Genomic DNA, 24,617 nt, shown 5'->3' on the forward strand with positions numbered 1-24,617 from the left:
CTTTTATTGGGCCATTAATGCTATTTCAGAGCATCACGCTGTATCCACAGGCAATAATTTAGCAGCTGTTTATCAGGAGCTTTCATAAAGCTTTGAATAGTATTATAACATTCAGTAACCCTAACAACAGCATTTCAGAATCTGTGCCGGTTTAAATGGGATATCTGTGAATGTAGCTGTTCAGGGATGCGTGACCCACATAACCTATAAATTTGATTGGAAGTTACAGTGCTGGCATAGGCTGATGGATAGCAGATTAGAGCCCTGATTAACCATGTGATTCACAGGCTGAGAATATATTGTCCTAAGAAAGATTCATCAGATGCAATCAGAATTTCAAGTGGTCAGATGAAATTCAAATGCGCTGTGTGCTTTTTCTTCTTTTTTCCTTGTGCTTTTCTTCTTGGGTTCCCTTCTGCTATTTATTTATTTATTTTATTTCCAATGCTGAAAAATGCTTCTTTGATGAATCTGCTCCTCACCCTAAAGCTGTCTGTCTGTTATTCATCAGAAAGCAGGTCGCAGTTCAGTGAGCAGAAGAAAAGATTTTAATAGAAGCTGTGCCAAGGGCTGTAATGCATCATTTTAGGGCCCTAATTACATTACAATGACAAATATCAATGGTGACAACAGCAATAACCTACATCCTTTAATGGCTATGCTGGAAAAGGAGTTTGGGCACTGCGCCATTAGATTAGACTTGGTTTCAAAACATAGGCCATTAGAAGTGTGTGTCCTCAGCATTATTGGCTGATAACTGGAGCCCAGTGGAAAGGCCTGTAAATAAATGATGCCTCTCTAAAGCTTGGTCCCATGGGAAAAAGGAGGCAAAATTAGATGGCCTTAGAAGCAGCAGTGTTTCCGAGGCAACTTTAGCTTTCAGTGTGAGTAACTAGCTGCCTGATGTTATGAAATCATACTTTTTTCTTCTCATGCCAATTAGGCTGATCACTAAAGACCCACTGGGATGCTTGGACTGGATGATTTTGTAGGTCTTTTCCAACCTTGGTGATTCTATGATTCTGTGATTCTACGGTCTAAGAGAAAAATCCTCATGCTGGTTTTTCAAATGTGCTTTTTTCAAAAATTTTTTTTTTTTTGTACATCATCTGTGTTTTTTTGTTTGTTTGTTTTTACTAAGCAAAAAAAAAGTGACATGTTTTGTTTCTTGAGTTGTTATGGTTTGGATCACTAATTTAAAACCTAATGTGGAACACGGTAGTGAGAAAACATTCTGACATCGCTGAATGCTGTTACCTGTTCAATTCTGGACCACTGGAAATGCATAATGCAGACACCGTTCAAAGGCAATACGAATATTATCCTCTGGCACTCCTGCTATCCTTGCATTGGAAGTAAGCATTTGCTTGAAAGTGCCTTTTACCTTTTGCATTTGGCTGTATGAGTTTATAAGGTACATCAGGAAAGTTTGGTGGTAAAACACCAAATGAGTTTCATGCCATTTTATCCAGGCACATATAAAATTACTTTGAGTTCTCAAATTGTGTATTCTTCTTCCTTCTCTGATAATCTGCTTATTGTTATAACTAACATGCTGTGCATACTTCTTGCTATAAATACTTGCTGACAGTTGAATTATAATATAGATGAATTGTTTCTCTGAACATTTGGGAAAGAAGAAAATCCCTTCTAAAATGCTGTATGCTGCGTTAGGCATCACGTGTCGCTCCCAAACTCTGAGGCGAATCTCTGCTATGTGTGTCCCACACATCTGTGGAGTATCAGTGTGGCTGCTGTCTAGAAGGAGGGTTGGCTGTGGTATGTTCTTGATGCTTTTGGCAACACTTTTAAGAAAATGATGTGATCTAACGCAAACGTAGGTGAACTTTCATCTGCAGACCATTCTCTTAACTTGGGTTTAAAGAGAATTCTGATTCTTCTTTCCCAAACGAAGTGGATTACAGTTTTAGCAGCAAAAATGGCAGCTACCAGAGGTTAATGATAAAGTGCTAGTCATTTACAAAAATATCTGTAAGACTGGAGTTAGGAAAGGCTTCATCCTTGAGTATTCAATAATAGCTCAGTATTTGGTTTGTGGTTCTTGAAATCTTTTTAGAAATAGCAAGGGGCGCCCAAAGACATTAATGTTCTGAGAATGTTCAAGTACAATTTCTTTGGAGCCAAGTCTAAGCATTGTGGAGTAATCAAGTGGAGTTGTTCACTCTTCATGAACTCTCCTCATCTTTGGCCCACTAATGCAGATAGGAACTTTAGAGGTTTGGGGCTTCAGACCATTATAACCTTCCTAGCATTTGTGCAGGTGCCAGCATTTATTCCTCCAGTGTGCAGACCCAAGCACAGGCAACTGTACTTTTTTAGTCCTGTGGTGAAGTCCTGCTGCTTGGTTGAGTTGTTCTGTTGCTGCTGAGTGCTGCCTGAAATTCCTTGCTCCTAGAGCTGATATATCAGCTTGCTCTTCTGGTGTCTTCATCACCACCTTTGACCACGAGATGGTGTGGAGCACTTTTTCCTGATTACTTCCTGCTTTTGTTTGCCTTCCCAAAACTTTTTAATAAATATTCATATGCATCGAAGCAACTGTACTTATGGAAGTTACTGTGACTTTTATCTAGTTGTAGTGTTGCAGGTGTTACAACTGTATATACAACCACACAACTTAAGAAGCTTATTGCTGAGGAAGTGAAGACCAGTTTAACAAGGATGGAGTCTTTACACATGGCTGTGCCTAGGAAAGCTTCCCGACTGTTGTGACTGGTGTAGCAGGCTTCCGTGGCCAGCTGAGAGATACTGATGGGTGTCTTGGTTTCTGTCCCCTGAAGCCCTCAGTGAGGTCCTTTCCTTCTTGTACTTGTGGGGCTGGGTGCCACCTTGCTGAGCTCACTTTCTTGCCTGGGAGGACTCTCACTGTTCAGCATCCAGCAGGACTAATACCAAGAGATTTGTTAGGGCCATGAAACCTGCTGCTCACCTCTATCAGCTGCTTACAACCTTTTGCAAACAACATTAGGATTGATGCTGCTCAGGCTCAGAATTTGCCTGAGGTACATTTCTGTCTGAATACTGAACAAGCATTTTTCACGTATTTTTTGGCCATTAGAACAGTTAAAGAGTCACGTCATTCTGAGTGGAGGGGGGAGTGATTAAAATAAAAACACCGTAGCTTAATACCTTAATTTAGGAGACATGCCCTGAAGTACGCTGAATGAAGTTATTTTGGTTGACTAAACTATATTCTGGCTGAACTAGAATTTATGAATCCTGTGGAGAAGTGGGTAAAATTTTATAGCCTGTGTTACTTAGGAGGTCAGGTAAGACAGTTTTAACCATTCCTTCTGGCCTTGAAGTCTGTGAATCCCCAAGCCTTTCAGAGTTACCAGCTGACTGTCTGAGAGGGGCCCCAATATGAGTCAGAGACAGTGGTGTTTGGGGTTTTTTTTCTTCTTGTGGAAAAGCCTCTAAGAGCAGGATATGTAGTTTTCTCTGGTTTTAAGGTACTCAGGAGATTTCTTTAGAAAATACGACAGCGTGGCTGGGACCCAAAATAGGGAAATGACTGAATTAATGGTGCTTGAATCACTACAGCACAGGTAGTTTGGAACTGTGAGTTGTCTTATGTTCTACAATTCCTTAATCAAACATTGCTTCTCAAATAATGCAGTACTACATCATGTAGCCTTTCTGTCTAAAGCTTAAAAACACAACTTGTGCCTCCCTGTATTGCTTTATGTAACAAGTACTTCATTAATCTTGGGGTAAAATTATACAGTAAACACTGTCTATTTAAATTTTTAAGTTTTAGACTGTATAATATCACAGGTATGTATAGACCTTTGAAATCAGATGATGGTTTAGCTTTGTGATGAACATATTCTCAAGTATTAATCAAGGTGGCTATGCTACTTTAATGAAACAGTATATGATTGTCAAATAAGCATCAGAATGCATAAACTTAATGAGATGAGTACTTGCATAAACCCATGAAAATCAGTGAGAAGTTGCTGGGATGGTGTACTGTAGAGGTTGAAATATAAATAAATATTTATTATAAATAAAATAAAGCAGGTGTTTAAATGGATTATGAAGAAATCGAGAAATCGTATTGAAAAGTAGTGTGTAAGAATTCAAAAGTGTATTCACAGTACACACAAGGGGGCAGAGTTAGTTTCATAGTACCTTACCTCCAGCATACCTGTATTCTGGTTACCTGGCTGTGTAACTTTAATATTCCTTGAGCACAGCTCTGTTTTATATATAGTTCTCTCGTTTTACTGCTGGTTCTAAGCCATTCTTTTCCAGGATCATTTCTAAAAGTATGTGTTTTAGAGGACTTCATAGCAAAAAAACTGGAAGGGTTTCTGGTAAAGGAAGGAAGCCCAGATTGCTCGTATTTGTCACATTGTTAGTGATTCTGCACAAAGAATGTTCTGTCTTACTGCATAGTGAGAAACTGACCCTGGTAATGATTTATTATAAGAAACTTGCAATTTATTGCAAGAAGGTCAACACTACTTTAAATATTCTGTTGCTCAAGCTGTAATTCTTGTATCACTATTGAGATTTGCAGAATAGATTAACAGAATAAGAGTTGAACTACAGAATGGAAATAAAACATTGTTTCTTACCAATTTATTTTCACAGTTGCTTCATGAAAGTAACTACTGTTAATTCTGGGTTTGATCATAGCAAAAATATGACACAATAGTGCAAAACATCTAACCTTATAAGATACGTGGTAAAATGATTATCAGTGGAATTGTGTATTGTGTTGCAAAAACATTTTCATGAAACACAGTGTACATATAGAAGTAATTGACTTATTTGTTCACTTACAGTGACTTGCAAAAAAATTCGGAGTAATCCACAGTATTCTGTTTATCTTTCTGTTACATCTCCTGAAGACTTTTTCATTAAAAATAAATGTATTTGATTACATAATGAAAATGAACTGTTCTTTCTATCGTGGAATTTCTAAGCTGTATTCATGTGTTGTTTCTTCTCTTAGTCAGAAGTGATAGGCTTCTAGGAATTGTTGAACAGGTATCCAGATGTTTATGTTAAGCTGTCCTATCTAGATGGAAGCAAACAAGTAAAAAACATACATTGTGTGTTCACAGATGATAGTTGCATCTGAGAATTCGTATAGTTAAAGCTCTTTTTTCTTGTCATTTGCAGGCAGAAATTGTCAAGAGGCTAAACGCTATATGTGCACAAGTCATTCCCTTCCTGTCCCAAGAGGTAGGTAGTAGTTTGTACTTGTACCAATCTAAACAGTTGCCTTGTTATAGTCCCTCTAGTTGAAGAGGGACTTTGTGTTTAAGTGGTTCACTTAAGAATCTCACAGTGCTTGCATTTGACTTCCCAGTGCTATCCTCACTATAACTTAATTATCTTCTGCAATTCTAATATAATATAATTAATACGTACTTACTTGAAAGGGAGAGTATTGTGGTGCATTAAACAAAATTTTAGTTGTTTAAATATTTTGCTGTCATATGTACAAATGCAATTTTGCTCCCAGTTCAGACTTTGTCAATCTGAAAGCAGAGTATAGCTTGCCAAAATGGTAGAAAGGCATGATTTGTTCTACATTCTTGGCAGAAGGCTTTAAAGTTCAGCAGAAATTTCTATTTTGGTGTACTGAGTAGTGATGCTCCACAGACTTAAGAGTGCAGTTTTTTTTCTGCTTGTTTTCTCTTCCCACCCCAGATGAGTTATTACCTTAAATCCTTTTATGATTTCTGTGTATTTTTGCATTGAAACTCATTGTGAGCTGATTTCTGTGGACACTGATTTTCTCCAAATTACAATTTGCTGGTACTATCTTAAATGCTCAGTAGATACACTTGGAAAGGCAGTGGGATTTGGGGGAATCAGTTGGATATGGAGCCTTGAAACTGCAAGAATGTGTGAAGGGAAAAATCAATGTGGTTCATGAAAGGAGACATTGGGTGTGTGATGGGTGAGCAAGGGAACCTTTCTGGGGCAGGGGATGAGGAGTTGGGTGTGCATCTATTTAATGTGAAGTTTTACTTCAGTAGCATGGAACTCAAAGCTTGAAATGGTATTTCTTTGTAGTGTGTCCGTAAAATATCATATTTGTACCTGAGAATGTGCTAGAACTCTTTCTGCCACCTTTTCAGCCATCGTTTTAAGTACCATTGCTTTTCAGGAAAGCTGCTTGCCCTACTATGTTCTAAAGGCCATGTGCTCAACATCAGCATTCAGTTAATGCTCCATGTGTGTATGTGCATGCATGCATCTACTGGTGTTTGAGATGAAAGTCATGCTATCAGAACTAGAACCTGGCAATGTTTGTGAGTGTGGCAGTGCTCTTTGCCTTTAAAGATGGGTTTTTGGAAACTAAATGATGTGTGATGATCTAGTTATATTGCTAGGGGACCAAAATTTAAGTCCTGCGTGGATCTAAAATGAGTAACTGTTGATTTTGTACTTTGCTACAGAATCACTGTACTTCTAGTTATGGGTTTTCATTTGCTGCACAGATATAACACAGCATATGAAAATGAGGTGCAAAGCTGATTCATACTCATGCTAAAGTGAGCACGAAAATGTCACGATTTTGAAACAAAGGCAGAGTTGAGTTCTTGGCAGGCAAAGCTGTGATCTTGGCAAAGGCACAGGATCAGCATTTCTATGACTGAGACATCTCTTCCAGAGTATGCAGTACAGTGTTTAGAAACTTAGTACGAGAATACTCCTACTGGATCTGCTATTTTCAGAAGAATTCCTGAACGGAGCATTAGTACAGTAAGTAATAGTGGGTCATGCTGCTCTGCTTCCTGGTCCCAACCTATTTTTCCTGGAGCAAATATGGTTCTTGCTGCAGAGAAAGTGAGCCTATAACATCTGAAGGGAGATGTGTTTGGTTCACAGTGACTGACGGATTTTGACCCTCAGCTTTGATTTTTGAAATGTTAGCCTCCACCCCCTCTATGTGTTTATGTGGATTAAAAAAAAATACACTTAAGTTCTTGAGCTTTAGTGTTAGTGGCATCCTGCTTAGGTGAGCTCAGACTTTCTCCTGTTTCTCTGGTCTGTTTTTCTTCTTGCTCTCCAGTCCCTGCAGCTACATCAATCTGGAGTCCTTCTCCTGAAAGCTAGAATTGACACAATTTAAGTTCATGTTTTAGAGAGTGGAGACACTGTGATGGCTCCACATCTTATTTCTTACTTCTTGTCAGTCAAGGCTAATCTCCCTTGTGGTGCTCACATGCAGTAATTTCTGAACTATGAGCCAAGGGCCCTGATCACTGTTTGACAACATTCTGGACTTCAAGCTAAGCATGGAGTGTATCCCTTTAAAATAACTCTCAACTGTTGCAGCACCTCTTCACTGACATGCTTACTGTAAGGACTATGTAGGTAGACAACAGAGATGGCTGAGTTTGTAAACTTAAATAATGACTTTGTCCCACTTCTGTCATTGGTACAATACTACCTCACGAGGGCTTAAACTCACCAGTGTCAGTGTGCTTCCTGACTGCTATTTACTTCTTCTGTTTTTAGGTCAGAGCTTTGGATTCACAAGTTTTAGACCTGAAAACAGACTTTGGTTTCTGCCCTACTGAGCCTCTGCTTTTCAAAACCACAGCCTGCAAACTTTCCTTCACCTGTTTACATGTGTCTTGTTTACTAGTCTTATGGCTTCTTTGTGGAAACTCTGTGGTGTCAAAGCTCTTGGGGCTATACAGGAAATTAAGAGGTCAAAAAAAGTTCACAAATTCAGCATTTTATTTGTGGTGACAAAGGCAAAAGGGAGAACTTCCAAAAAGCTGCTGTACACATTTGTATTTCTTGGAGGCAAATGTATTTTCTAGTTCATCTGATAAAATGGGAGAGGGACTAGGATTGAATGGGGAAGTACAAAAAGAATTTCAATGTTTCTTGTGAATGCTACTGAAGGTGATACTTTTCATATTGGAGTTAAGAAAATCTTAGTGATTATTTGACCTCTATTATACGAACATGTTTTATGATCAGGTTGTATTGTCATATGCTGATGAGGCACAAAAGAACTGGTCTCCAGTTTCAAGCATTCTGCTAGTCTCAGTTTCTGTCTAATTTGTATCTTTAAGAACTAAGTATCTTAATGGAAGCCCCTTTATTTCATCATCTAGATTAATAGAGAATTGAATTGCAGTCTGCTTTTGCTGTTTATGCAGTTTGCATACAGTCTGATTGTGGAACAGTGCCTGAAAAATGTGATCAGACTCTTTTGTATTGTGCCTGAGGGAAAAATGAACAAAATACAGTGGTTACATGCACTGATGGCAACATTATTGCCTCATAATAGCACCAGGTTAACTTGTCTTATTGCTTGTTAACTTTGTAAGGAATCAATGACTTGCGATAACTCACTTAGAAGTAAGAAATTGTGGCCGAAATCACTAGAGATCTCATGAAATGAATGCAATTACAGTACGTCACCCTTCTGTGTATTACTGCCTGCTTTGTTTCAAGGGGCATACAAGTAAAATATTCAGGAATTTCTTCAGATGCAAGGCTTCAGTCAGCTTTACAGTGCTTTAGATTACTTACCTATACATTGAAAATAAAATTTTTAAACCTCCTATATATGCAGTCAAATAGCATCTTGGTTTTATGTTGACTCCAGCTTAAGAAGACTAAAGAATAGCATTAAGAAATACAAACTTCCTCTTTTCAATAAAAAAAAGAATGACTGTGGTCGAGGCATGAGATGAACCTCAGGGGTGATTTGTGTTCAATTTCTGCTGCTGTTGCAGACTTCCTGTGTTGCAATAGTCATTTTCCACCTCTGTGTGATGTTGTGAGATACTGGTGTGCTCAAGGTACTTTCGATTAAATACGGGGAAGGGGGTGCCTGCAGGCTATAGTAAATACTTGGAGGTTGTTAGCACTCAGTTAACATATTTTTCATTGTATGCAGCTCATGTAGGTAGGTGTTCACATCCTCTGATGACCTAGCTGGTTAGAGACCATTCATTTTGGGTATAAAGCTGTAGATTACACCGCTGCTAATTTATGCTTCTTCTCAATTGGGCATACCAGCTACAGCACAGCATGGCATTTCCTCAGACATGTTGGTTTCAGATTGAAGCTGGTTCCTGTCTTGTCAGCGTGGTGTGTGAGTGTCTCCGTGCAGCCTGCGGCTGTTGCTGTCTGACCCTGCCTGTCTGCCCTGAGTGCCACATGACATGTGCTGGTTTGTGACATTTGTTTGGTGTGAATGAGTTGCTCTTGGATCATGGTTACCTAATTTTGGGTTAATATTAACTCTTTTTATAATTATGCAGACACACATAAATGGATTGACACTGCATGTGTCACGTAGGCTGAAAGAGGATATCAGAAACATTTCTGAGGATCCGGTGTCCCTTCCAGTGGACTGGCTGGTAACAGGCTACAAGGCCTGGTCTTTAGTGGTCTTCAGTTCCCCTGCTAAACAGGATGGTCACATTGACTGAGGAGTACAATCAGATGCCAAATTCATGCATATGTTGCCAAGAAACAATCAAAAGAAAATGCTGCATGTGTTCCCAAATGTACTGCTTTCCTCTCAAGCACTCTACTGTTAGTGAATGGTTTTCATTTTGCAGAATAGACATGAGCCATAATAGATATGAGCCATAATATCTCTTCTCTATATTGATAATCTATAGAGGTGCTTCTTAAGCTCAGTAAATTTGGATGAAGAACATTACATGCAATATATAGAAGCAGAGCAGGGACCCTGAATGTTATTCAAAAGGCAATAACCGTTGGTCTGAGATGTGAGAGGCTGAGAAGAAAAAACTACTTTTCTCCATCTTAGACATGCCCAAGATAAGCTGAAATTGAAAATATAAGGAAGCTATTGCAATCTGTAATCCTTCTACCAAGGAAGACATCTTATTAGCAATTTATGCATATATCTCTAGTAGTTTTCTTAGGATCTTATGAAGTGGTTATTATTTCTTGTCTGAGTTGCAGAGCCTGGATTCAGTTGACCCTGCTGGTCCCTTTTAGTTTTCTAAGTGTGTGCTGCACTCCACTGTAAATGTGTTTTTGCTCACTGGTGTTTTCAGTACTGCTTCATCTCGTTATGCTTTCTCTAGATCAGGCTTTTCAGAATGACACCGCTGCCGTTCCTAAGCAAGACCTGATCTGTACTCCCTTTAAACAGATAATACAACAACAAAATATTATAAATAAAACACATCAGAATCCACCTGCTTGTGCAAAGTAAATTATCAGCAATTTTTACATTGGGTTTTAGTAATAGTGCTGGAGGAAGGCTGGAATTAGACATTAATAACACTAACTCTTGTGCATGTATGTTGGGGAGTTTCACTGCTTGGCTGCCATCTGCATTGCTCTCTTGTTGGAAGCAGCAGGGAGCTCCTATATGTTAAAATAATAATAATAATAATAATAATAATATAATAAAAACGGGTATTTTCCACCATGCTGCAATACATGCATAGGAATCAGGGCTAGGTGACAGTGTGGTGAGACAATGTGATTGCAAAAACGCCTACATACTACTTTTGGTCTCTGTGGTCACTACCCACCATGAGAACAAAAGAAGATTTTTCAACATAAGGCAACTGTGGACAATGCTCCCTGAGGAAAACAAAAGGGGACGAGGAGCAGAGACTGGGAAGAAGTTAAAAAGGAGAAACGATACTAATCTGCGTGACAGGCAAGGCAGGACATTGAGTTCATTACTCTGGTCTGGTATGCAAACTACTGCTTCCTCATAGTTGAAGATAGTGGTCTTATCATTTTCTTGCATGCAAGAAGATAGACTGGCATTAAAGTGCATGAAAGCTGCAACACCCTGTCTTCACGTAGCTGATAAAAAAGTAATATTTTATTATGGGGTGTTTTTTAAATTTATTTGTAAGTCTTTCCATGATCATTTGATGGCCACACTAGTGCTTGGTGCTAATATGATACCACTTACTGATGGAGTACATGCAGGGTGTGTGCCCAAGCACTATGCTGGTGTCCAGCAGTGGCCTGGACCAGCGGCCTCCTTGCCCTTTGCAGTGCTACCTGTCCTTCACATTGCCCACCCCGCATCCCTAGACCATTACCATGTGCCTCTTTGTCTGATCTGACAGATAGAGAGACTTCCAGGCACTGCCCAGGCTGTGGTCAGTGATGTGAAACCTCTTATTCCTTCACACACAAGGTACTGGATGAGTAAGGGATCCCCATGCCAAGAAGGTGTGAGTAGGTGTGGAGGCCACTCTGATTTTGCTTGCTGTGTTGCATCGACATGTGCTGTTTGCATCTGTGATATGAAGTAGCCTATGGATTGCATGGGGCAAGCCTGCAGTGGGGTCTCAGGGAGATGGGAGGATGTGGTTTGGTTGCTCTGCTGGGGCGGAAGTGATGTAGAAGCTAATTACAAGCTGTCCATTTTCCCTGTTGTGCTTACTGTGGCACTGAAGAGTAAATCAGTGCTAAAGCAGCTAGCAACAGAGAGTTTTAATTGTTTCTACCATACCTAATTTAGGTTCAGTGTTACAAGGCCCATGGGTTTTCTCCTCTCTATGAAGGCTTGATCCCAAACCTGTTAGAATCAATGAAAGATGGGTTTGGTGACTGGTTAGGGAATTTCTATTTTACAGTGTTTTTCAGCAGAAATCTTGAAGAGAGATTTTGGTGCTTGACCCTTCCACTGTCACTTCTTCTCACCTGGGAATGAAACAACATTTTTCCCAAATACTCTTCAGATCCATTGTTTGTATATGTGAAAGACATTTAAACTATTGTAGAGTTATTTTCCCAAAGCCTGGATTTAATTTTAATAATTTCTGTACTGATTAATAATTTCTGTACCACATTTTCAGGCCAGAATTCTGCCGGTTCCTTGGAAGTTGTTTCTTTTCCTCCCTGTAGCCCTGGGAACAGAGTAAAAGTAAATGGGTATAACAGTTTTAGAGAAGAATACTCAAACATAGAGCTGACTCCTGTCTTTATTTCCATGCAAAAAAGTATTACCTAGGAAATGACAGGAAAACAATGATGACTGTAAACCACTCAGTAAATGAGAGGGTTTCTTCAATGATCAGAACTTTTCTTGTTTGTTTGATGACATAATCAAAAATTGTATGATCCTTTTTGGATGTGATTCACCTTCACCAGAATATGGTGGTGTTATTTTTTCTGTCACCTCCTTGGCTTGTAAAGCAATGTATCGAAGATTGTTCAGCTGCGTTATTAATGTAAGCTGTACTGTCCTCACCACATGATGTTCTGGACATGATGATGCATTGTCAGGAACTTGAAGCTCAAGAATTGCAATTTTATTTTTAATGGTTATCCATGATGATGATACACCACTCCGTGCAAATTATTTTTTTTCCCAAATGCCAAGAGCACATTTGCTCATGTCTGGGCTGGTTTTTGTTTTCACATTGGCTGCTCTTAACTGACAGATTTGGTTTATGTTAGTGCAGTACCTTTAGAAAACCCTAAACAGGACTGCTGTGATTCTCTTTGCCATAGTATGTTTTTGCTGTCCTGGCATTTCTTTCATTTAATTCTTCTTTGCTTAAAAACAAGCAAACCTTAAAACTATTTTTTTGATCCAGGAATATTTGTAAATCACCTTCCTCATTATTTGCTGGTATCCATTTTCTGTACTTGAGCTTAACTCTTATGGTTATGGGTGGATTTTTAGGCTTGCTTTTCCTCACCAGAGGAGCATTTAGGAGAGGGAATTTCTAAGTGACAAGACAATTCTTGTTTCTGCATGGCAGACTCTGTCTCCTCTTTTCAATGAAGAAAGCTGGGTGGGGAGCACTGGGAAATGGCACATCCGAGGGTGTCAAACCTGGGTGCAACAGAGCCCTTCCTCCTCAGAGTGGAGGTTGAAGTGCTTTACTATGCTCATTCTGAGGCTATAAATCAAAGGTGATTCACTCTCAATACTGAGCATACAATTGCTTGCATCTCTCCACGATCCCTCCTCACCCCTTGCACCAATTTGTCGTGGTAATTACACCCTGCAAGACTGCATGTACAAATGAATTTGCCACTGATGCAGCTCCAAACTGGCACAGGTTTGGCTGCAAGATTAGAACCTTACTTTATTTGTAGCTGATGTTTTCAAGTAAATACCAATCACTTTTCAGCATACAGCAATTTTGAATTTACTGCAGGAATACAGTATCACTCAAACTGAGATAATATAACCACTGAAGCTTGTAAACTGTGTTGTTAATTAGACCATGTGTTTCTGATGGACTTTTTAAAGCTATTAAAATTTACATGTTGGGGATTGAAATAATTAGTTCTCTTTCACATGTTTGACAGAATTGTGAATGGCATTTTAAATTTCATTCTTATGGTTGAGCTGCTTTGAAATGTACCAAGGAGGAGAATCTGTATATCCTTCAGTGATGTGGGAGCTGTGTGGTTGTTGAAAATACATACCTTTAATTTTCAGTAATATTTTTTTTTTAATCAAGAAGTTTCTGTGACTGTAAGGAAAGTGATTTGCTTTTTAAGGTAACAAATATTTAAGTTAAGCACAATGATGAACAAAAGGAAGGCAGGGCCCTTTTATGGGTTGTAAAATTGGTCTTTTTTGGTGACAAGGGTATTCCAGTCAAGTAATAGCATAGTTAAAATTTTTCCTTTTTTTTATACACAGAATTTGACTGTTAGAGAACTATCATTTCAAACATGATTGAAAAGTAAAAAAGAAAAAAGGGAAAAAATGTGCTTAGTAATTTAGAAAACAAATAATTTTATTCTGTTTCTGATCTTCATTTATAGCACCAGCAACAAGTGGTGCAGGCTGTGGAGCGTGCCAAGCAAGTGACCATGGCAGAACTGAACGCAATCATTGGGGTATGTGGTCTTTCCATTTCAGCTCTAATAACATTTATAAATAGCTTTCTTTTCCTTTTTTTCTCTTCTCTTCTCTTCTCTTCTCTTCTCTTCTCTTCTCTTCTCTTCTCTTCTCTTCTCTTCTCTTCTCTTCTCTTCTCTTCTCTTCTCTTCTCTTCTCTTCTCTTCTCTTCTCTTCTCTTCTCTTCTCTTCTCTTCTCTTCTCTTCTCTTCTCTTCTCATCTTTCTCTTCTCTCTCTTCTCTTCTCTTCTCTTTTTTTCTTTTTTCTCTGCTTTCTTCTTTCTCTTCTTTCTCTTCTTTCTTCTCTTCTTCTCTCCTCACACATTTCCATCAACTGGGCTGAAGTTGGGGGCAGTGGAGAAGTTCAGTAGCTTGATCTTTGTAAAATCTAACTACTGCTTGAAAATTTTGCCTGTAGTGTATGGAGAAGGCAAACAGGATAATGCCTCTGTTGTATCCATTCCCTGAAGTTGGATTGATATTTGTTTCCTGTTGGTACTTTTAAGTCACGTTGCTTCCTTTGTATACTGACTGCCAGTCTGCTTCTGCAGCATGTTAACAACTTCTGTGTGACACTAGGCTTTAACAAGGAGTTGTTCCCTTAGGTACTGCTCATGTGCTTCTCTGCATGGTGGTCTGAGACTATGAATATCCATCACACATTCATATTTACTTTGAAAAATAATTTCATTACTTTTTATAACAAACAGAACACTGGAAACAACACAGCCAAATGTTCCTTCCATGGTTCACTTATAGGTTGCAGGCTTCCAGTCAGTTATCTGAAAATATGTGTGTGTGGAACCTCTCTTGTAAAAGCTTTAGTACTGATGATACAAGCTCAGTGTGGAACCCCTGTGAGGTTTATGGGTGTGGGCAGCCACAGTGTTTACATTTTATGACTGGAGAGAAAAGACGTAATAACAAAAGCTATGGCTGCTTGCACTACATAAAATAAAGGTGAGGAGTCATAGCTTAATAGCACATTATTCACATGTATAATTATGCAGCTGGTGCAAGCAGTTGTTTAAGTTATTCTAATGAAGGAGCTACAACTGTACTTCCCATATTCTGCCCCCTCCCAAATGCTTTTTCTTTTGTGTATAGATTATACATAAAAGTCTTTTCCTTTTTTTTTTTTATTCAGTGTATCAAACACACTTTGAAATGCTAATTATTCCATTTACTTTCATTAAAATTCAAATTGCTGAGTGAAGATGTGGATAAGGGTCGCGGAATAATCAATCTGAAGTGAAGATATTGCTTCAATTATGCCTCTGTCTTTTAACAAGGAAACCAGGACTCTCTGATCATTGCTGATGGTAGTGTAGAGCAGTGGTCTTATTGTAGCTTGTTTTTAATAGTCTGTTTTTAACTCTGTTTTCTATCCCTCTGACCACAAGAAAACAGTGGTAGTCAATTAGAAGATATAAATGGAAAAGAGTAACCTTTATTTCCTCTGAAGTGCCCGTTAGAAAGAAGGAGGTGAATCAGAGCGAGTCGTGTAGCATCATGAATAACATTTGTTTTACGTCTTTTACGCTCCAGTGGGGAAAGTGGGAGATGAATAATTTCCCAATTAGTTTTCATTACCTAGCCAAAAATATTGCCTTCTATTAACATTCTTTGCATAAAGTAAGTAGCTAAAGGTTAGCTTCTTTGTTGTAGAAGTTTTTGTGTGTCAGCTTTGCGTGTGTGTTTGTGGTATTGGTGTGTGTGTGTATGTGTATATATGCACACACATGCATATGAATACTTCAGTCTATTTGTATACATTTTTATCATTCACCTTTGCATATATTAGGGAGACTTCAAAATGTAATTTGCATCCTAGAAATGAGAAAGTTTATTGATGTAGAGCCTATTGCACTTGTTATTTAAGTTTATCCTGCTTTCATGAACCACTAAACTGCTCAGAATAGATAGAAAGAGACTGGATGCTTGTCTCAGAGCGTGGCAGTTACTTCTGTTGGTCTGTCCCCACCAGACAGAAGAAGATTTTCTATTTTGTCTGTTGCTGTCTGGATTTATCTTTTCAAGGCAATTGAGATTCCATTGCTGGAAATTTTTGTAATATCTAAAGTTTTTTTCTGTGCATTAAAATAGGATAGCTTTCATCTCCCTCAGAAGGGTGTTTTTTACCTTTCAGTATTTCGTTTTCTCACTCTTGTTTTATGTTGATTTAGGAAATACTGCATAGCATCTCTCTTTAGTTTTAGAGAAATGGGAGCAATACTGACTGAAAATGCAGAGTTAAGGGGAAGTAATCTAATTCAGTCTTAAAGAGATTCATTAAAAAATGGAATAAATAGAATAACAAGTTATCAGAAGAGCTTAAGTTCTAGTTGTGTGAATACCTGCAATAATTTTACCTGTGAAATTAGAGTCTGAAAATGTAGTATGAGACTAAAAGAGGTTTGTTGTATTTTGTGACTGGTAAAAGGAAATAAAAAAATAAATAAAATAAATAAATGTACATAATTAGAAATCTTGTGTCTATGTTATCTTACATTATTTTGTTTTTCGGTGAGTCTGACAGAGTTTGTGTTAACACTGATATTTTAAAAGCTTCCAATGTTTGTTTGCTCTTCACAACTTTTCTGAATCTATCTTTTAATTTCCTACTGAGGTGTGTATTGGAAGAAGACAGGAGCAGAATCTTTAGTTTTTGAAATATAAATGTAGTATAAATTTCTCTGTGAGACCTATGTTTCAGTTCACATCCTTGAGGTGGAACTGCTTTGTTTTGAGTGGAGGAGCTATGGCTAGAGTTCAAAAGGGATTTTGCTGAAATGGAGTTAGGCACGAGAAAAGAATTGAATGTAGACAAATCATGTCTCTCTTTGTGTTTCACATACATATTTTTATATGAATGTTCTCTGATTTAATGGAATCTGATGAAGCACCTTTTTAACTTTGCAATATTATTCTATCTTCATTGGTAAATGAACCAAATCACTGATCCGTGCAGTTTAAATGCAAAATACTGAAGTGAGCCTGGAACCCAGAGAGATTGCTTGTTCTCCTGACAATAAACTCGTTGTGTTTAATGGAATGAAACACAGTTATAATGACTTCTTTCACAGGTCATGTTCAGTTTAAAGCTGTTGACGGACTGAAACAAGTTCAATATCATCCATCTTCTTTTTGAGAGATACAGTGAGAAAAACTAAACCAAAACTATGTGTCATAAGCATGCTGCAAGAGGATTGTAAATCTGTATCTGGTATTTGCAATGAGTGGTGTGGTGTAGGATTTTTACTTGGAGAAGTTGTAGTGCACACTCAGTTTTCCTTTCCAGGTTGGGTGCAAAGGCGTCAGCAACATGATGCATCCAGTTGGTCTTGTCATGTGTTGTAGCTGCCGTGTTTTTAAATTGGAAACTGCAAGATCACACTGTTGGAACAATGCACAAATTGTAGCCTTAAATCAGCAGTATGATCTAATTAGGAATGATGTTTTCATTTCCTGTATTACTAAATTGAGTTGTCTAACTCTCTTAAAATGTTTTTGTTCTTGTTGTTTTGTTTTTTTTTTTTTCAATCCACTTTACTATACAATGAGAACATGCTGTGTGAATGCGGTTATATTTTAATAAGGGAACCAGGGAATTAACTTGTAACTTTATAAGAATTTCGCCAGAGTATGTTTTTCCCTGTTTTAAAGTAGTTGGCTTTCAACAGCTTTTGGATAGTAAGACAGAAATGGAGGCTACTGCTTGTGTGCCTGTTTGTCACAGGAGAGATAAATGCACCAAAAACTTAAGAACAGGTATGTGATGGTGTTCAAAGAAAATGCAGTTTAGCACAAGAAATGCTGAACCTCAATTTTTAGCAGTGACATTTTAATGATAGGAAGTCTGCAAAATTATTTGCCATCAATTGTAAAGGCAATAACAAGCCTTGGTGGTTTTTCACACTCTCTGTGTTAAGTGCTTTCAGAATGACAGCGTAAACTGTGTTAGAGAACTCCAAGGAAGTAAAACTGATTAAAATGTTCATGCTTGAATGGTGCTGATGGAATAGTTCATTTGGACTTTCTCTACCTCCTGCAGCTCAAGCTGAAATATTAAAATTCAGTGGATTTAAATCTCTCTCCCCTCAGCTCAGGAAAAAAACATTACATTTTAATAGGTTTTAAACTCATAATTCATTGGTTTGGAGCAGCACTATTAAATCTATTTAAATATTACTTGTATTACTAAGGAAATGATTTAAATGATTTTGCCTTTACCATTCTATACATCTGAGAAAAAGGGGAAAAAATAGGCTTTGGTTTAATTCTTAGGCATTTTGTTTTATTATGTCACTTTTACCATCAATTTTAAATATAAGCAAATGACAGTTATGGGAAGAAAGGATGCTTCTGTATTGTGGTGTATAACTGTCAAGCTTTAAAGTCCTTCTTTAATACCCTCTTTATACATATTTATATTTTTTTAATGTCCTGTGTTTGAGGCTGAGGTGCTAGTTTGCCCAGTCTCAGAAGATGTGTAATTTCTGGTTGTTTCTAAGCAAATGTTCTGTTTCTACAGATGTGAAGGACAATGCCTGTTTAAATACACCATATGCTATTTTGCAGGCATGCAAAGTTCTGAAAGTGTTGTAATAACAGCACACAAGTTGTAATGCAAACCTAGTATCAATGTGTACTCTTATTCGCAGGACACCAGTTATGCAGCACTCCTGCTGTTAGGTGCTAAGGTGCTTGTAGCATTTCAGAAGGATTTTTGACTCCTTGCATGGTAGGTTATTTCTGCCTTTCGCATGTGCTTGTGCAGTGAGGAAGAGAGGAGAGGAACTTCTGGTGTTGTTTGATTAAGGAGAGCAGACCTGGGCTGACATTGCTGGCTGTGACATGATGGAGGAGGGCCAAGGGCTGGCCTTGAAGCAGGAGCAGGGACAGTCCCCTACACCATGCCCAGCTGCAGGCAGACTGTTTACCACAGGGAGGTGTGGCAGAAGCTTTTCTCCTGTAAACTAGGAATGTTTAATGTTCTAGTATGTATAGTTGACATGCTCCTGCCAGGCAAAAGGTAGGGAAATGCCTGTGTTGTAGCACTGGCACAAGTCACTCCTCTTAGGTCCTTAGGTCCTTTTTGTATTGTTTGTTCGAGGGCTGTGCTGGCATTAAGAAATGGTTGAAGCTTAAATGCTGTAAAACGAAGTGGCCACCTGCTGTACATTGTACACAGATTGTTATAGTAGGAAGGTGGCAGACAAGATTGGCTTAATGAATATGTGCTTTGAGTTGTGTTCATTTGTCTACCTAAAGAAATACTGATTCATTCCTCCCTATTTAATGACTCTTGTTTGCCGATTGTATGCTAAGAATGTGTGAGATACGATCTGCAACGTTTTTGAGGCTGCCTAATCTCTGAAATTGTATTGCAGAAGAGGAAATTGTAGATGTAGAATGCTTTTAGGTGAACATTTTTTGCTTCGAATGATTTGTTTGAAGTATGGCTAGGTGAAAGACATTGCTTTTCTGGAGGATCAGGAGGGAAGAGATGTTTTTCTGTAGTGTTTTTTTTTTTTTTCTTTTTCTCTGCCCATTACCAAGTTCTATCTTCAGAGAGGATCTTACAGGTGAGGACTGATTTAAATTAATTTCTACCATATTTAGCATTAATTATCCTAATTTAGAAAAGGTGAAAATGAAGTACAGAAAATCTTTTTAGGGAATTTTGAATTTTGAGAGAAATAATTAGAAAGTACATAACTCCAGCTTCCATATTTACTGAAAACCCACCCCCTCCTAGGGTGGATTTTAAATGCTGTTGCTACACTTGGAATGGGCTGCTACTGCTTTCCTTTTTACACAAGCTGTTGTAGCTACTGAATTTATATTGGTCTATCACTGTAGGACCAGTCAGTAACATGTTGCAGGGCGAAGTGCAGACCACAGTGCAGACCGCTTATTACATCCCACTGCCAATATCCTGATGCCAGAGGCCTTGCTTGTTATGGTTAAGTAAGTGCATATGACAAAAGTACTACAGCTCACATACTGTATCTGATCCGACAGGAGAGCTGACTTCTGCCTCATGTTTTTCCAAATGCTGACACCAAAGCTGATTGACCACTGTATTTTGTTTTTTTTGAATTAAGATTAATCAGTGTGTGTATGAGGAGTCATATGGAGAATTTTATTCATACTCTACAGTGCAAACATATACATTATTTTATTTTTATGACTTGCTTCATAAACAGGGAATAAAGAGGAGAGAATAATGTTTGCATATTGGTCCATACTCAAGTGCATGGGAGCTGTCTCCATCTCCAACCCAGTATGAATTTGTCACACTCCTTCAGACTTTTGGTCCATTGTTTGCTATGTAATACTTGGTCAAAATAGTTATGCTTCGGAAGATTAATAGTGTATAAGATGAAGATATAGTGTATAATGTGAAGGCAGGGATTTCCCAAAAATGCATAACTGAGAAATTAACAGCGCTTACATTTTCAGTGGAAACATGGTCCATCTGAACAGTAAACCCGTACTGTACCTCATAGCCTAAAGGCTGTCATTTTTGTGTCAGGATTTCAAATCACAGTGTTTTGCTATCATCTACAAGCAGGGCTATATATTTCTCATTTAGTCTTCATCCGGAGCACATGTTGTAGGGTACTATAGACGGTGAATGAAGATTAGATGTCCCAACAGTGGGTCAGTTAAGCATTTGCTTTTCTTCAGTTGTGTATGTCTTCAATCATATTATCTAGGGCAAGAACCTTACAGTTATCAGGATGCAGACTATAATAGTTCTTTTCCAGATTTAAATTACTCTGAAAGGATGGAATTTAAGAGATCTTTAAGTTGTCTGAAATTTCAAAATGTTTTACTTTTGTTAGCGAAATAATTCTCCACTTACCATTTGATGGACTCCTCACAACAGTTTCCTTAATAAATGAATGCATCACAAGCACTGATGAGCCTCCTCCTGTAATGTTTCTGAAACAAGTCAGTACTGCTTCATTGTTCTACAGCTGGGAGAAGCTGAGGCAAACAGCAAGTAAGCCCTCTTGCAGTTTCAGAGCTGTGACTTAAATGTAGATTATTTGGTCCTTGTCAAGGTCTTTTATCAAAACTGCTGTAACAGGTAAACTGTACTAGAGCAAAAGAAATCACTTTAAGTCTAGGTTATTTGAATTATGGGTACTGCATTAGAAAGGCAGAACACCAGTACACCCAATCAACTCTTCTTAAAGAGAGAGAAAGACTGATATCCTTGCGTCTTAACAGCTGACTTTGTTCTGTGGGAAGAGGCTGCTCACCAGTGAGAAGAGTAGGTACTGCAGTGTGGTCTGCGCAGGAGCATGGCTATAGCAGAAATGGCAGTCTTTGAAGTTTAGAATGGGTTGGAAAGAATGGATCAATTCCAGAAACCCAGGTGTTTATCCAAAACACAGGCAGCTTGGTTAAATTCAGCATTATGGATTCATGTGTTGTAACCATGACAAAACTTAGTAGCTTTGGAAGAACTAAGAAGCCTGTGCTAATCATTACTTGCTGTACAGAAATTTGACTTACTAGTCAGATGTGTGGCACATGGGAAGCCACTGGCATTTCATCTGGTAAGACCTTGAGCGCAGGTGCACTTGTCACTTTCTGCCTTCTCTTGATGCAAATTTTCTTTTCCTAAGCTAGCAAAAGGATGGGAAAAAAAAAAAGAAAAAAAAAGGAAGAAGAAAGCTGAAGTGGCATGATTTATGCAAGAATTTCTGCCCTTTATTAAATGATAATAGAAAGTGATTTTAAAGAGCCTCCTCTCTGTGTGAAAATGAGAGAGGAGTCCTGCAGGCAGAAGAATGAACTACCAAACTCTTAAGATTCTGGGGAAAAATGCACCTGCCCCTTTGCAGTGAGTTATTGTTTTTCTTCATTGAAATACTCACCTCTTTAGCCACAGGTCTTTGACTTAGTAGTGGATCTTCTGTCATATTTGTTGCTTTTGTCCTCTACACTGTTTCACCAAGTCAAAAATAATCCTAAAAGGAGAAGTAAGGACATCTAGTGAAATGTGTAACCTCTCAGATGTCCCTGTATATATGATTAAGAATGGAAATGTTCTCTGCCTGTATTACCTTTCACCCCAACAGTATGATTCTGGAATTGACTTATTATTTGTAGATCACTTTAAAGATATTGGAGACAATTCATAGAGATATGATTATGATAGTTTCTTGGTTACTTATTCAGGTGTTCTGAATATTTCCCTAATTATTAATGACAGCTTGTTTCCCTAATTATTAATGACAGCTATTGAATTTTTCCCTTCTGCTCATAGTTTTCCCAGAGGAGTTTGCTTTCCTTGATTAGAATTGGTATCCAGAAAACAGAAATTACTAGTTCTCAGAGAGTAAGGATTTTGGCATTTGCATAGAGTCTGTTTGTTTGTTTTGTTTTTATTCTTTAATTGATGTCATTTTTTTTTCTCAATTCTGCAGTTTTAAGGTTGTTTTTCACGGATTTTCTGTAACCCGTGCTTTCATTGTCATTTGTGAAGCACTTCAGTTTGCTGCAGAGAGTTTGTATAAGGGGATATAGATTTCCTACTATTCTCTAATGTCATTTCTCACTGGGTGCACTCATTTGCAAAATGATCTCTTTTCTGTTTGGTTACTTAATTCTTAAGGTCCTACTTCTGTACCACATTGTGTTTGTGGTGAACTTGTCATGTATTTGTGCATGAGTGTTTCCGACCATTCCACTGAAGGAGCTATTGAATGACTATCTCTTTACGCTGTTTTGCCATGCTTGTATCTTAGCATAAAAACAAAACAAACACTGCAAAAAAAAAAAATATATATATATATATATAAGTTTGGAATGGTATGCTAGCAGAGAGAGGAAATACAGTGCACATAATGTCAAGAGGTGCATACAAGCATGAAATATATAAACTGCTATCATCCTATAATGTACGTGCCAAAATACTTCAATTTCTTGCTCGTCTTTCTTGCTGGCCAGAGGCTTAGACACTGCGATTTTGTACTCTTGAACCATTGTTTTTATCTCAACATTCTTTATCTTGGTTATCATTTTGTATAAGTGCTGTCATAATAACAAATCTCATGTAACAATAAATGATAATAAAAAGCAAATTTGGGTAGTGTATGCATGTGTATAGTTACATAGATACAACATGTATTTTTGAGGCATTCATTTGTTAACTTAAGAATTGTCTTCAGGTTAGAGGGGTGTGTTCAGGTTGTTTGGATAGTGACTTTGTGCTTTCAGGGTCTTTGAGGGGAAAATGGTAGATTACTGTGACGCAGAGATTCTTGGAAAATATCCAGTAAAAACTTGAACCTTTTCCAGGAAAACAGGCTTTCGGTGTGCTGACTATAACAAGATAGCATTAAAAGCTAATTTCTTAGTGGATTTATTTTCATATTTTGCTTTAAATTTGATCTCTTAAGATATATGGGGATAAGAATTAAGTTAAACATCAGTATTTATAATTCTAGTTATAAAAACTAGTGATAAGAATCTTTTGCAAAGCCTTTTTATTTTTTTTTTTTTAGATGTGGCTTTGGGAGTTATTTTTCTCCTTTTTACTGTAAACTATTTAGGAGAATATTCAGAAAATGTGAGAAACAAAAGCAGATTATTAGTAACTAGATGTTATCTTTATATATATTAATAAGTCTTGACCATTTTAATTCAGACTTTAGTAATAAACTGTCTTCTTGAACTTATTACCAAAAATAGATTGATTTTATTTTTTTACTTTTTTCTGACTACTAGTTTATACCATTGCTCTTATATTTTTTGTTCATTGTACAGTTCTTAAAAACCTTGAAACCTACTAGCATTCTGTAGAGTGTATTTATCGGTAACTGAAGGAAATTGGGGTGTTAGCAGTAGCTGTTTTCTTTTTTAAATAGCTCTGGAAAATTTAGAGTGTAGTATAGCTTGGTGTACTGCATTCGCAAGTTTTCACTTGTTATGAAAATGCATGCTTGATTTTATGCATACTGCAGTCAGATGTGCTAGGATTGTGTAAAGTTAACCACATTCTAAGAGTTCACAAATGACATGACTAAGGATAGCAAATTAAAGATGAGATGGAGGAGTGAGAAGTGAAAGAATTACAGCAATATCAAAAAATTACGTGGTTGCTCAGTTGGCTCATTTTCAGGCTTTCCTTGCAGGTTTTTAAATTTTAAGTTTTAATGATATAAATTCATTCTATAGACAGAAATTAATGTAAACAGCCTTCTCTAGTGGAATGTTTCTGTGTGGGGAGCATATCTGTCAGTTGTCTTACTCCTCCATATCTTCAGCATTTTGAAGGATAGAGAGGATACAGTGTCTTTTTCTTATTATGTTGTAGTGCTAACATGACGCCCAGTGGATAAGAAATTGTCTATGTTTTTATAGATTTCTCTGTAACCAGACAACCATAGACAACCATCCTGGAAGCTGATGTTCACTGGTGGCAGTGATTGGGGGTGAAAAAGCAAAACTAAGGTGTGAATATTGTGGGTTTTTGAACGCAGTAATAAATGTCTAAGGTCTAGAAATGGCAGCTGAGGAGGTTCTGCCACTGACGGCAAAAGTACAGCTATCATTTTCACTTCTACTTTTAGACTAGTCTTTGTCCATACAGCATTATTCATTGTATCAAAGGAGCTTGTAGTCCTTTCCTCTGCCACTGCAGGCTTAGATCATGACCGTTTTGTTGTTGAACTTGCAGTTCCACCTCAGTCTCTCAACATGCACCATGTGTACATCTGTGTGGCACAAATATATGGGGAAGTAATGGAATTTGGGG

The 24,617-nt window shown here is 37.8% G+C and overlaps 1 protein-coding gene across 4 annotated transcripts in view; it reads left to right on the plus strand.

Moving 5' to 3' along the window:
- LOC136054336 (transducin-like enhancer protein 4) overlaps positions 1–24,617 on the plus strand; it is a 97,552-nt gene that overhangs the window by 26,200 nt on the left and 46,735 nt on the right. For 2 of the 4 annotated variants that reach the window (XM_065745562.1, XM_065745563.1), the window contains exons 5-6: positions 5,155–5,217; positions 13,759–13,833. In XM_065745562.1, coding sequence (XP_065601634.1) covers positions 5,155–5,217; positions 13,759–13,833 — 138 coding nt within the window. The remainder of the gene's footprint in view (positions 1–5,154; positions 5,218–13,758; positions 13,834–24,617) is intronic. The other 2 variants (XM_065745564.1, XM_065745565.1) reach the window with 1 other exon arrangement.

This window comes from Cyrtonyx montezumae, unplaced genomic scaffold, assembly GCF_038088225.1.
Source record: "Cyrtonyx montezumae isolate F1298 unplaced genomic scaffold, pur_monq_1.0 scaffold_36, whole genome shotgun sequence".
Lineage (NCBI taxonomy): Eukaryota > Metazoa > Chordata > Aves > Galliformes > Odontophoridae > Cyrtonyx > Cyrtonyx montezumae.